This window comes from Simochromis diagramma, unplaced genomic scaffold, assembly GCF_900408965.1.
Source record: "Simochromis diagramma unplaced genomic scaffold, fSimDia1.1 OVJJ01000410.1, whole genome shotgun sequence".
Classification (NCBI taxonomy): domain Eukaryota; kingdom Metazoa; phylum Chordata; class Actinopteri; order Cichliformes; family Cichlidae; genus Simochromis; species Simochromis diagramma.
In genome coordinates, this window is record NW_024387237.1 from 64,436 (window position 1) to 79,727 (window position 15,292).

General features: G+C 38.5%; 1 protein-coding gene across 1 annotated transcript; it reads right to left on the reverse strand.

The window, feature by feature from the left end:
- Positions 1-7,073: 7,073 nt before the first annotated feature.
- On the reverse strand, positions 7,074-10,629 carry LOC120746971 (sodium channel subunit beta-3-like). Its single transcript, XM_040052554.1, has 3 exons — positions 10,255-10,629; positions 9,040-9,390; positions 7,074-8,918 (listed from the first exon to the last, which is right to left on the reverse strand). The coding sequence occupies exons 1-3, from the start codon at positions 10,325-10,327 to the stop codon at positions 8,824-8,826; spliced, it is 519 nt and encodes a 172-aa protein (XP_039908488.1). The 5' UTR covers positions 10,328-10,629; the 3' UTR covers positions 7,074-8,823.
- Between the last annotated feature and the right edge of the window lie 4,663 nt (positions 10,630-15,292).

The following is a 15,292-nucleotide window of genomic DNA, read 5'->3' on the forward strand; positions in this document are numbered from 1 at the left end:
GACACTACAAAAAAAAAAGCTTTTTCTTATTGATGTTGAGGACAGTGTGGGTCAAAAGAGGAGCCTCAGAAACCAGCACACTTGGGAAGTATTTAGTGGACACTACCACTCAGTGGACTCACAAAAGGAATTACTTACTTCAGATATGCCGCTTACTGTCTTTGACATTTGACTTAATTTTTTTCTTAATGATATGAAGTACATCTGTGTTTTTTTTCTTGATTGCCAAGACATCAGAGGGCATGTTTGAATTCTAATCATCTGTGGGAACTTTGACCTCAGTTTAACGTCAAAGTCCTGCTGCTTGAATTGTCTAAAACTCTGATGACAGTTGTAGATTAGAGTGGCTGTGGCTCAGGAGGTAGAGCAGGAGTGTGAATAAATATGACATAAAGCACTGCTGATTGAGACATGTATGAAGTGATTTGACTGCGCAGGTAGAAAAGTACTACATAAGAGCTAGTCTGTTTAGATTGAATAAGGAGCTCGTGGTAAATGGAAGCTGATGGTTTTCTCAGAGACGTTTTAATATCAGCACCAGATCATTTTGGAAAGACTCCACAGACCTTTGTCTTCTTATTGTTTAGGGCTTACATGTTTAATTGACTTCCTGCAGGTTCCACAAAAACATTCCCCGGTTATGAGTGGGGGGGAGGGAGGTGGGGGGTTTAAAGCAAACTGTATTTAATGAACAACTAAACCACATATTCACTTTAAAACAAAAACATTCTGTAACAATGAACTACTACTATATTATGTGTGCTGATATTGCATTATACCATATTGTACACATGCAAACCACTCTGAAACTCTTTATTCTTCTTTATGTTGCTTATGGTCGCTGTTTGGTTTCCAACAGTTAAATCTCACCTGCACACACGGACACAAGGACGACAGCAAACAGCAGAGTCGAGCAAAGACACGCACATGTTCCTGCAGCCATGTCCGCGCTGTAGTCCGACGATCTTTGTTTAAAATCCCGCCTGCTGATATTATCCGTGGATAACTGGACCGGGGTCTAAAACTTGACTGCGTTAGTTCAAATTCAAAGCGAGTGTGAAACATGTATCTCTTTCAGCCGCTCATCTTGAATAAACGCTTTCGATTTTCCTGCGCCTGAATTATCACAAAAAGTCCCTCTTATCTGTTTTTTTTTTTCATCTAAAACTTCACCCTCGAGCTCCATATGAAGCCTGAGGAAAACAAACAGGAGCAGCCGTTAAACTGTCAGTGGGCAGACAATACCCAGAACACGCCCATTTCTCTGGCAGTTGTTTTCATATAAACGAGAACATGAAGTGAAAATATGTCAAACTGTGCAAAGACAGGAAAGACTTTTGTTAATTTCCCTCTTATCGAACTAAAGCGAAGTTCCTTTCAGATTGCAGCTTCAAGGTTTAAAGGTGAAAACATACACATACTGATTCTCCTTCAGCTCCTCTCATATCTCTGAACTGTCTTACTGAGAAATACTTGCATTACTTCAGAGCTGCTCTTACACTTACACTTTATTTTAGTTACCACATTAATCATCCCTCAGTTATGTGCTGCTTTTGACAGAATAGGTACGTTTATAGACACAGCAAACGTCTACCACCCAAATGAATGGTGAAATGGTCAAATGAACTGCTTATTATGTTGCACATTTTTTACTCTAACTGAGAACTACACCCCATCACACAAGCACTTTCTCTAACATTCACACAGACTCGAAGTCAGATCGATGCATCAGAAGCAACTCAGCGTTCACCATCTTACCTTCCTTAAATATGCAAACTGCAGGAGCTGGAGATCAAACACGGATCCAGTTGGTTAACAACCTGCTCTACAGCCTCCCAAAAGCCACCAAACAGGAGAGCTACACTAGAAAACACAACATACTCCATAATCACATGCCAGATATAAATTGATCCAAAACATAAACAAAACAACCTAAACACCTACAGTGTTCACTCTGGGCTTAAAGTCAAAGAATAAATATTACATTTATGCCATACTTTATCACATCTAATCCAATATTGTCTCAAGTTACAACACAACACGACCTATCTTTGTTTAGAAACTTCAGTCAGCATATAATACAAACACAGAAGACTCAGAGCAGACTCTCAGACAACTTACACAACTCTTACATGAGCTGTGGTTAGAAGGCAGAACTGATGAAAGATAAAAATAAATAAAGAGGAAATGCTCAGAGACTTGGCAAGTATCAGTGCTACTACATTCTGATCTCAGAGGGGACTTTGATGTTTTGTAACAAAAAGTGAAAATAAGGGACTTTCCTAATGACTTGATCCTGCTCTGTGGTTCACCTGTTTTTGTGTGGAATAAATCCAATGAAGGAGAAAGAAAGAGCATTAATGTTTTAGGGTCGCACATTTCTGAGTCAATAACATCAGCGAGAGCTGAAGTAACTGTACTCTTTCAGTGCATCATACAGTGCTTTTATGTGGTCTATCTGTGAGACAAGCGCAGCAGCAAATGAGTCAAATACTGCCTAACATGCTGCAGTGTTGTTGTTAGCAGGGATGATGTGGCGTGTTTACTGAGTGGGCTGACACTAAAACTACCTAACACAAAAACATGAAACTTTTTTTTTACCATGTTTAAAATGTTTATCTAATTCTTGGAGCGATTTAAATTCTACAAATATGCATCACCACTTTTTGTGAAGTCTTAATGAAGAGGAAACTGTTCGCTTCCTCAATTCAATGGTGGTGAAGGAGTTAAAAAGTCTTGAAAGCACAAACAAAATCAGTCTGACCGATCCTGTACACAGCATGTGTGAACATGTTGGAGCTCTGTTGTTAGCCAAAGAGTGACAGGAAGGTTTGTTTTTCTTTTTGTTTTCTGTTCTATAAGTCAACAGGACAAAGTCCGGTCAGACAGGGAATATTTTGATATTTGTACCTGCATGGGTTTTTCTCCTACAAAACAATAACATGTTGGATTAGAGAATGAAATGCCTGTTGGTGTGGTACCCTGAATGTTTGAACTGTCAACAACTCTCAGCTCGCAGTGTTTGTGACCCCCCCCTCACTTTTCTTTCCTGCTTTTGTTGTGTATCACAGAGCAAAACGCATTTGTTAGGGTGATATTTGTTAGGGTGATATTTAGTTTGGTCAGTAGGTGGCAGTGGCGGCCCAGAAAAATGGGAGACTGGCAAAGTAATCCCTTACAAAAGTAACACAGGACAGTTATTGTAATGGAAGCCGTCAGTAACAAAGAACTGCTGTTTTGCTGTGTTTCAGGTGAAAGCAGTATACGAGCACTGCATAGGCTTATGTAAAGTTAACACTTATGTAAAGTAATATTTTTTGAGTGTAATTCCTGTTAATGTGACATTAATGTGTCCAAATAAGAGAGTTACTTCAGCTTATCTGTGGATGAATCTAGCAACATGGGTGTCCTAGAATCCTACATTAGACTTTGCAAAGTGTTGTACCATCAAAAATATGACAGAGAAAAATATTTGCTGGTTTAAGTTAAAATTATCAGAAATGTTTTGGTAAACCAGCTGGTACATGTTGTGTATTGTTTACTGTCATTTACTCTGTTCTCTAAAGGCTGATTACAAATAATCCTCTGCAAAAGTAACGCAGGCCAGTTATTGTGATGGAAGCCATCAGTAACACAGAACTGCTGAGAGCAACAAAGCTCAATGTGCACCTGAATGAACCTTGTCTTCCTTCAGTGTGTAACATCATCTGGTGAGCCACCAGCCAAGAGTATGTTTCCTGCTCTGGACAAAAATCTAGAACGTGTTGAATTAACATCTTCCAAAGATGGAACAACTACAAGATGACATCAGAACAGCATTGTGGACCCATGGGAAACCCGAACTCACAAAGGTGTGCCAGCGTCTTAAGTGCAGCGAACCAACAGTGGTGGGTTTTAAAGGACAGTCCCGACGTGCTCTGATGCGGCTGGCAGAAAGTGCTCTGGACGAGATTGAAGAAGCAGAGGAATCTGAAGTGTTTCTGCTGTTTGTATAGGATCTCCAGTCATTCATACAGTCATTACAAGAACATCCTGTGACTGAAGCGGAGCTACTTCAAACTTCTAACAGATCTCGAGGACTGCTCTGCTGTAGAGTTTTCAGCTGTCCATGGTGGAGTCTATAATGAGAGCAATCGAGGCGTTAAGGAGAATTTACAGCTCAGCGTAGGTAACACGACGGCGGCGGGAGAGTTTTTTTAGTGTCAATGTAGGCAGTGACAGCAATATGTGGCACAACCACCCTGTGGCCTGGAGAAGAGCAAAGTGCTAACATGTGAAGAGCCAGAGTGTTGAAAACAATGCAAAAAGCCCAGTGCAGCCAGTGTCTGTGTTTTGGCACAACTTTGTATAGAGTATTTACTTTCAATGATGTGCAGTTAGCATTTTGTAAGACTGCAAGGGAGCATATCTGCAGTGGATGATAGCACCCCTTCAGTTGCTGTCCGAATGGAACAGCCACTTACTGATTGGAAGATTGATGGTTGAACCCCAGTCTGCATGTCAAATATCTTTGGTCATGATATTAACCTCAAGTTGGATCTGATGCATCCATTGGAGTATGAATTTATGAATATTTGACAGAAAGCACGTAGGTATAGACAAAACTGCTTGTATAAATGGGTGAATGATGCATATTACATAAAGTGCTTTGAGTGCTGCGGGAGAGCAGATATGGGCTCAAAATGTGGTCATAAATATTTTGTACTTGTAAATCAGGATTTGTATGTGTAAAAAGAATTTGTGTGTGTGTAAAAACGATTTGTGCGTGCGTAAAAAAGATTTGTGTGTGTGTAAAAAAGATTTGTGTGTGCGTAAAAAAGATTTGTGTTTGGACTTAGCCAAAAAAACCCTGCAAGTTACAACTACGAATTTTGACCCTATTTTTCTTCCTTTCTTCTGATTGGTGAATGTCATGTCAATCACAAATGTAACAATCCAATCAGAGAACAGATGGGTTTGGCTGTCAGAGGGGCGCTTTTTTTGAACTGCAGGTCTTTGAAGGGAATAAATGCCCTTTTACATGCCAACCCAGCGTTTTCCTTCATCACCATGAAGGAAAACAGTCTGTGGTCGTCCGAGTTTGGTGATTTTTGTGTCACAGGTCTACGTGTTTAATATAGGGACTTCCACAGCCTTTTCAACAGCGCTTATATAGAAATTACCCTTCAAGGACCTGCAGTTCAAAAAAGCGCCCCTCCGACAGCCAAACCCATCTGTTCTCTGATTGGATTGTTTAATTTGTGATTGACATGACATTGACCAATCACCTTAAAGGAAGAAAAATAGGGTCAAAATTCATACTTCTAACTTGCAGGGTTTTTTTGGGCTAAGTCCACACACAAATCTTTTTTACACATACAAATCTTTTTTACACACACAAATCTTTTTTACACATACAAATCTTTTTTACACACACAAATCTTTTTTACACATACAAAATCTTTTTTTACACACACAAATCTTTTTTACACACACAAATCTTTTTTACACATACAAATCTTTTTTACACACACAAATCTTTTTCACACATACAAATCTTTTTCACACATACAAATCTTTTTCACACATACAAATCTTTTTCACACATACAAATCTTTTTCACACATACAAATCTTTTTCACACATACAAATCTTTTTCACACATACAAATCTTTTTCACACATACAAATCTTTTTCACACATACAAATCTTTTTCACACATACAAATCTTTTTTACACACACAAATCTTTTTCACACATACAAATCTTTTTTACACACACACAAATCTTTTTTACAAGTACAAAATATTTATGACCACATTTTGAGCCCATAAGCAGAAACACACTTTACAAGAATCAGATTATTTACTATTTTACACATTTGTGGACCATAAATTAGACGTTATACTTCTTTGAAATCCACCTGAGGGATGCTGCCTGCAGGGATGCATGTGTAGCTGGTGGAATGTATGGTGTGACTGTGGGTCATTCTTTCTTGTGCAGTCTTTGGGCCATCACTCAATTCAGATTAATTTATATTGTGTCAAATCAGAACACTTGGCTCAAGTGCTTCATATTGTAAAGTAAGGACATTACAATAATGCAGAGAAAACTCCAACAGTCAGAATCACCATTTGGTGATACTGTCCCACTAAACTTTGAAATAGTCTGGGAACCACAATTAGGCCCACAGTCTGAGAGCGCAGTAACACACAAAGAGCTGAAGTGAAACTGAGTGTTAAAATAAATTAAAATTCCCCACTGCTGCCACCGTCTGTGTTTTTCATTCTGTTTTTTTTTTTAATTAAAATTTTTATTGTGGTTTTTCTTTTCCACTGGTGAATCCACTGTTGCTTTCTTACCTTAATCCGGACCACTAGTCAAACGATCAGCATTTGACAGGTTCATAGGTCATTATCTTCCAGTGACACACGAGCACGACTGTGGGTGACAGCCCCTCTTCACTCGCTGTCCGGACAGAAACCTGTGCACATGTTACTCTATTTATTAAAACCTTCTCTGTGTTAAGTTGTTTCCTCTGTGTAGCACGTTGCCACATTGGCTTTGGAAAGATAAAAAGACTAAAATGTGTTAAAGTGAAGGTTGTAGTAGTCTAACCTAGTTTGGATGAAGTGGATAAACAGGATGAGATATATGACTGTAGTTGTTTACCTTGGTATTAATGTTATAGATATTCATACATGTTTATATTATCTGCATGAAAGAACACTAAAGCAACATGGATGTCCACTTAGAAAATGACAGAGCAGGGAATATTTTGATTATTTGATTTCAGCCTGGGACTCAAATCTTAAGCAATGTTAAAGTGTCTCGGTGCAGATTATTAATTGTACATTAGTCTGATTAATCTCTCACTATAAGATGATAAGTTCATCTAAAGTACTTTACAATGTTTTAGTTTTTCTTTGTCCTTCAACTCTGATGGAGCAGCTGTGATCAGAGTGAGAGCTGCAGCTGGAATTTTAAAAAAAAGCCTTTACATGACTGAAATCCAAGTTTATGGAGGAGTCTGTTTCTCAGAAGCTCCTGAGGGGAAGTTAGATTTCACGAAATACCAGACTGGGACTGATAAGTTCAGTTTCATTTTCCTTTTTATTTTTGTGTTCATTTCAATTCATGTTTCTCATATAGCAGCAAATCAATACTCATTCCAGAAGTTATTTTCAAAACCAGTTAAAAATCAGGAAAATCAACTTCACAAAGAATGGCAAGTTGGACAGCAGTCCCTCTAATCACTCACTGAAACCCATCCAAGTGAACATTATTGTTCAGGCAGTTAATTTTTTGATTTACTAACACACCACAGCCCAAGTCATTGGTGTGTGAAGGGAACTAACTAAACCAACAATCACACCAAAACCAATGAGGTGTTCCCAAATATGCAACTTTACTTATGTTACACAGATGAAAAGACAAAACCGACAAGGAAAGCGCAGCCAGTCCTGTGGCTGTCATATTATCACCTTCTATAATCCACAGTGATTTTTCCACACACTGTGACATGCTTTTGTGTCTGTGTTGTGAGTTGGTTTAGTCAGCATCTGTATTTATGCTGACTGAACATGATGAGTCAAACCCATCCAGATGTCACAAACAGCTGCTGAACCTGAAGCTGAAACCAACACTCACTGATTCCAACACTGCAACATACACGACACTGGATATTTAATTAGAAAAACACAACATAATATGCACATATGTACAATGGGTTTGGGTCAAAGTGAACTTGTGAATTTTCCACAAAAGCATGACAGAAATATAAACGATATTTTAAAAAGAATATAAACTCGGCTCACTGATTCTAATACAGCAGAACATAGAGTAATATTCCTGCGTAATACAGTTTAACTTGGTGTGAGCAAAACATATTAAAATACTGAAGGTGGACGAAAACTGTAGGTCATAAAGCTGCAGGCAGACTTGACACGATGTTTGAGAGAAATGCGAAAAACATTAAAAGTTTTAGATATTTGAAATGTGCAGCTGAATGTTCAACATCTTTAAAGTCTGTCTGTCCTCAGATCATCTTTGTTTTCATTAAAACTGAGCTTGGTTTGAACACTGACTGTTTTAGTACTGGAGCATAAATGTTTAAACATATTTATGGATTTTTCCTGCTTTTTATAAACAGGAACAATGAAATTGAGACTTTAGTGGATTGTAGTGCAGGACTTCTTGACAGTCAGATAATCATAATTTAGAAATGTAAAACAAAAAAGTATAGCAGGAACAAAATAAACTGTTTTCAAAGTGGTTGGTTTAGAATGTTGATCTTTTTATGACTAACTTAGCCAACTCATTTTACTCTGCTCTGGGGAGCTCGTGCAGATTCTGACTCATTTCTTTTAACCCCTCAAAAGTAAAAAGAAGACAGACAGACCAACTGTCAGTCCAACAGATGGAACCACAAGAAACTGAACATTTAAAATGTAAAATCAAATCAAGACCTTAACATTTGATATGGCCTGCTGGATGTTAAGCATTAAAATGTCTGTCATCTTATCATCTTCCTTTCTCTGGATAAATGTCAACCTACTACTTTCCAGCAGAAGGGTGGTATGGACCCTGATTTTGTTGTTGTTTATATCTTCTGTGGATGGAAAAAAACAACTGCCAGAAGAAGCAGACCAGAAACTGTCAGACCAACAATCAGTCCAACAGATGTGAACGAAATTAAAATTTTAGATGTTTGAAATCTGCAGCTGAATGTTCCCCATCTTTAATGTCCGTCTGTCCTCAGATCATTTTTCTTTTCTTGTTTTCATTAACAAAAAAAACTGAGGTTGGTTTGAACACTGACTGATTTCTTTACATTTTCTGTAGCTAAAAAACAAAAGCAACAACGAGAAGCACAACAGGAAGATACAGACCAATGGCCAGTCCAGCAGAGCCACTTACACTTCGTCCTACTGTCTGACCTGCAGGTGAGAAACAGGTGTGAGGTGTCAGGTAGGTGATGAGTGAAGAACAGAACAGAATCCAACAACCAGGAAGCAGATTCAACTTTGATCACTGACACACTGAACTCTCATAACTCACCTTTAGAATTAATAACTCTCAGGTCAAGAGTTATAGTAGCGGTGGTGAAAGGGCTGAAGTCTTTTTTCTGGGTAACACTACATTCGTATTTTCCAGCATCATTAATCGTCACATTGCTCAGAATCAAAGACACGTCTCCATTTTTCATCTGTCTGTCCTGCAGATCCACCCGGTTCTTAAAAGATGGATTCTGATCCTCGAGATCAAATCGCCGATCCACATACAAATGTACTATTTTCTTTTGTAGGTCAGGTTTGGTCCACTTTACCACTCTGATGGAACCCGTATCATTTGGACCTTGACATGGTAGAATGACGTTCTGTCCAGACTGAACTGTGATGCTTTTGTCCTCTGAAAGAGGAAACAACACAGAGCAAAGTGAGTGAGGATCAGTCAAGACACTCAAAAAACTTTTTCCTACTGATGTTGAGGACACTGTGGGTCAAAAGAGGAGCCTCAGAAACCTGCACACTTGAGAAGTATTTAGTGGACACTACCAAGTGTGCCACATCAGTGGACTCACAAAAAATAACAATTAACTTCTAATATGCTGCTTACTGTCTTTGACATTTGAGTTAATTATTTTTATTTTTATGATATGAAGTACATCTGTTTTTTTTTCTTGATTGCCAAGACATCAGGGGGCATGTTTGAATTCTCATCATCTGTGGGCACTTTGACCTCAGTTTAACGTCAAAGTCCTGCTGCTTGAATTGTCTAAAACTCTGATGACAGTTGTAGATTAGAGTGGCTGTGGCTCAGGAGGTAGAGCAGGAGTGTGAATAAATATGACATAAAGCACTGCTGATTGAGACATGTATGAAGTGATCTGACTGCTCAGGTAGAAAAGTACTACATAAGAGCTAGTCTGTTTAGATTGAATAAGGAGCTCGTGGTAAATGGAAGCTGATGGTTTTCTCAGAGACGTTTTAATATCAGCACCAGATCATTTTGGAAAGACTCCACAGACCTTTGTCTTCTTATTGTTTAGGGCTTACATGTTTAATTGACTTCCTGCAAGATCCACAGAAACATGCCCTGATGATGGGCGGCTTAAAGCAAACTTTATTTATTAAACAATTATATCACATATTCAGTTTCAAACAAATACACTGTCTAACAAGCACCTAATACCTTTGTATTATATCATATTGTACACACGTAAACCACTCTGAAACTCTTTATTCTTCTTTATGTTACATACAGTTATCTCACCTGCACACACGGACACAAAGACGCCAGCAAGCAGCAGAATCGAGCAAAAAAATATGCATATTCCTGCAGACATGTCTGATGATCTTTGTTTTTAAAAATCCTGTGTGAATCCGTAAATAACAGGACCGGAGTTCAAATTTGACTGCGTGATATCAAATTCGAGTCTTGACCAAAGTCACAGTGAAACATGTCACAAACTCTTTCGATTTCACTGGGTTTAAATTATTAAAAAGAAAATAATTCTTGATTAATTTCCCAAAAGTTATATCCTCGATCGCCACGGATAATGCATGAAGCCTTCAAATTCTTAGAAAAAGGAGCTCACAGTGGACAGAGCCTTAAACCTTGAAGAACAGGCACATCCCTCAGTGAGTTGTTTTCATTTGAATGAGAACATGAAGTGGAAAAATATGCCCCCACCCACACACACACTTACACACACACATGTCCTGATTTGTAAAATGTTATGGGTCCATCATTCCTATCCTGATGTTGTCTCGAGCATGTCATGTTTGAACACGAGCTATCTTTGGTAAAAACTTGCACGACTCTTTTACATGAACTGGTTGGAAAGCAGAACTGATGAAAGATAAGAATAAATAAAGAGGAAATGCTCAAGGACTTAACAAGGATCAGTGCTTGATCCTGATCTCAGAGGGGAAATTTAACTGATTCATAAAGAAAACTGAAAACATGGGACTTTCGGAATAAACTTGAGTGTGAGTCACTCCACACAGCAGCCAGGTCCGTTCTGTGGAGTTCACCTGTTTTTGTCTGGAAAAAAATCGAATGAAGGAGAAAGAAGGAGTGTTAAATTTCTGAGTCAATAACAGCAGTGTGAGATGCACATCACTACGAAGTAATTGTACTCTCTCGATACACCGTACTGTTCTTTTAATGGTTTCTATCTGTGAGACAGCAAGCGCCAACACCACCAACGGTGGTGAAGGAGATAAAAAAGCTTGAAAGCATGAACTAAATCAGGCTCTGCACTTTGTTTCTGTTGCTGCGTAACAGGCCCAGACAGGAACTACATACAACATGTGTGAACATGTGAGATCCTCCTGTCTTCAAACAGTGAAAGGATGTTTTGCTTTTCTGTTGCTTTTTTTCTTTTTCTCTTCTACAAATCAACAGGAATAAAGAGTCAAACTGGGTTTTTAGCTGATGTTTTCATGATTGACATGTTTTTCTACTACAAAACAATAAACTGTTGGATTAAATAATGATTATAAATTGACTGTAGCTGTGTCTCGTCTGCAGTCAACTTGTATTATAATGTGCCGACAACGCCTAATCATCAAACTTCAAACAGACCTCAAGGATTGCTCTGCCATAGAGTTTTCAGCCGTCCATGTTGGAGTCTAATGAGTGTAATCGAGGTTTTAGGGAGAGTTTACAGTTCAGTGTGGGTTGCAGTGAGAGGGTTTTTTTAGTGTTGATGGAGAAAGGGGAAGTGCTAGCATACAAAGGGCCAGAGAATTGAAAACAAAGTAAAAAGCTCACTGCAGCTATTGTCTGTGTTTTGTCACAACAGTGAAATCCACTCTTACGCTAAAACACAGACAGTGGCTACAGTGGTCACATATCCTGGTACTGTCCCCATTCCAGCATCCCTCAGACATATACAGCATTTACTTCCACAAAGTTAGGAGATAGTATTTTGTAGGACTGTGAGGAAGCAAGTATCCAGTGGGAGAGAACAGCCCCTCCCTTTGCTTGCTGTCCGAATGGAAACAAGCGTGAGGATGTACATTTGGGGTGGCTGTAGCTCAGGAGGTAGAGCAGGTCACTTACTTATTGGAAGGTTGATGGCTGAGCCCCAGTCTGCATGTCAAACATCTTTGGGCAACATATTAACACCAAGTTGGTCTGAGGCATGCACTGGAGTATGAATTTATGAATATTAGACAGAAAGCACTTGTTATAGAAAAAAGTGCTTGTATGAATGCGTAAAGTGCTTTGAGTGCTGCAGGAGAGCAGAAACACACTTTACAAGAATCAGATTATTTACTATTTTACACATTTGTATACTTCTTTGAAATCAACTTGAAGGATGCCGCCTGCATGGACGCATGTGTAGTTGGTGGTACATGAGACTGTGCCACTGTTTTTGTGCAGTCTTTGGGCCGTCACTCAATTGAGTTCAATTCAGTTTTATTTATGTAGCATCAAATCAAACAGTTGGCTCAAAGTTCTTTATAAAGCAAAGTAAGGACATTACAATAATGCAGAGAAAACACCAACAATCAGAGCCACCATTTGGTGACACTGTCCCACTAAACCTTTAAATACTTTAGGAACCACAAGTAAGCCTTAAAATCTGAAAGTGAAGCACAAAGACTGAAGTGAAACTGAGTGTTAAACTAAATTTCCCACAGCAGCCATTGTCTGTGTTTTCATCCAGTGTTCTTAAATATTTTTTATTGTGGTTTTTCTTTTCAACTGTTCAATTCAGTGTTGCTTTCTTACCTGGATCTGCACCACTTAAACGTTCAGCCTTTGACAGGCTCATAGGTCATCATCTTCCAGTGACACACGAGCACGTCTGTGGTGGGTGAAAGCCCCTCCTCACTCGCTGTCCAGACAGAAACCTGTACACATGTTACTCTATTTATTAAAACCTTCTTCACATTAAGTTCTTTCCTCTGTGACACACTTTGAAATGTTGGCTTTGGAAAGATAAAAAGACTAACATATTTTAAAGGATCAAGTGGATGAGAAATATCACTGTGTATTTTTTAACCCTGGTAATAATGTTATAGATATTCATACATGTTTACATGACCTGTATGAAGGAACACTGTGGGAACGTTTCCTTCAACTCATCGTGTTTTCCATGGATGTCCACCGAGTGAGGAAAAGACGGAGCAGGGAATGTTCTGACTATTTGATTTCAGCCTTGGACTCAAATCTTAAACAATCTTAAAGTGTCTCAGTGCAGATTATTCATTGTACATTAGTCTGATTAATCTCTCACTATAAGATGATAAGTTCATCTAAAGTACCTTACAATGTGTTAGTTTTCCTTTGTCCTTCAACTCTGATGGAGCAGCTGTGAGAGCTGCAGCTGGAAAATAAATTCCAAAGTAAACAAAAACAAGTCTTTACATGACTGAAATCCAGGTTTATGGATGAGTCAGTTTCTCAGAAGTCCCTGAGGGGAAGTTAGTTGTGTTCATTTCAGTTAATGTTCATCAATATCAATCAAATAGCAGCAAATCAACATTCCTTCAAGGTGTTTTATACTGAACCATAGAGAGAAAGTCCCACCTCTCACACTGTGAGCAAACATTTAGTAATGACAATAAAATCCCCCTTTAACAGCAAGAAGCCTCCAACAGCACAAGGCTGTGTGGTGAGGGATGTTGGCAGATAACAGTCTCTGCACTGTAAACACTGCTGTGACATTGTGTCTCTGTGTGCAGGTATATGGCCAGACTCAAGATGGCTTAGATTATAAATGTGTATGATGAACAGTTTGCTGCTCTCTGCATTATTAAAATGCTGACGAGCTGATATTTTGTGTGTCTGTGCAGGCTGGGCCTACTGTATACCACAGCCTCAAGGGAGGATTGGCTTGCTGAGGCCGGGGTGATTGCTGACCTGCTAACAGACTGGTGGGTTGAGGACAACTGCTGTTCCCTCCCATTTACAATTTTATTGGTTGTCATATTTTTCCCACATCTGAGACAGATGTTCAGACCTTGAATCTGTGTGTGTTACACTTACTGTAGGAGTGTGTAAACAGATGGGAAGTGAAAAAAATGACTGAAAAATAAACTAAAACCATCACGGGAATCCCCGAGAGGCCAAAGCCTGTTCTATTGTTACTAAGGGAGGAGTCAGGGTGGCTGTAGCTCAGGTGGCAGAGCAGGTCAGCCACTAATCAGAAGGTCGGTGGTTTGATCCCAGGTTGTAAAACTCTGACATCAGAGAAGATTTGACTGAAAATCAATTTGTAGTTTGTTGTCCACCTTATTTGTACAATTTGAAAGAAGTGTTTAATTTTAGTAACGTTTCTCATGAGTTTGTGATCTCAAGAGTTTAATAATGTGAATACAACGCCAGCTTAAGCCTGACAAGGTGACAAAAAAAACATAACTACAAACTAAATAAAACTAATCTAAAAAAAACAAACTTTCAGATTCATGCTAACTTGATCTTCTCTAGAGGTAAAATTTAAGGATGTTTGCAGCTGATGATCATGTTTGTACATGTCTAATGTAACTGGAAATCTAATTATTCAGTTCCCGCCAACTGAGCTCTGCTGCTGGCAACACCAGGTGAAAAACAAACTGCAGCACTGAATGATGAAAAACTGGAGTCTAGGATTTGCTTCTGTGGATCTTTATCATTTTAAACATGTTGAGCCCACATTTCACTATATGAAATGAAAAACAAAGTCCTGCCTGTGGACCATAACGTTATTATACCCATTAAAAGCTGATGTAAAATATTGACTTTGACCCTTTTTTTAAACTACATTAATACAAAAGCACAAATCAGACACACTGAGTCTATATTTTCTTGTGGTTTATGTTTATTTGCAGTGTTTATATTGGTAAGGTTGTTCAAACTTGCTCTGATATTTTCACATTAAAGCCTTACAGCCATTCATTCGCAAAGAGCTTTTAATATGAAAGACACGCAGTAGAAGAAGTATTTTTCTGTACAGTCTAAGGAAAGAACACTCTTGAGTCTTTAGCTGTCCTGATGAATTAGCGGTGTAAATGTGAATTGTTTATTAATGGCCACTAGAGGGAGATGTTTGACTATCAAATAACCAATGACACTTCCACAGCACACTTAAAACAGTGAGGATTTGCACTTCCTGATAAGACGGCATTGTTTTATTTTAATTAACTGTGGATAAAAACTATCTTCACTTAAGTATGTTTTCATGATGGGATTAAATAAACACTGTGAGTGTTTGGGCTTTGTGACCAGGTTAAATGTGACACTGATCTGATCTGAGAAGTTTATTACTACTACTATTATTGTTATTATAATTATTGTTATGATTATGAATCAATAA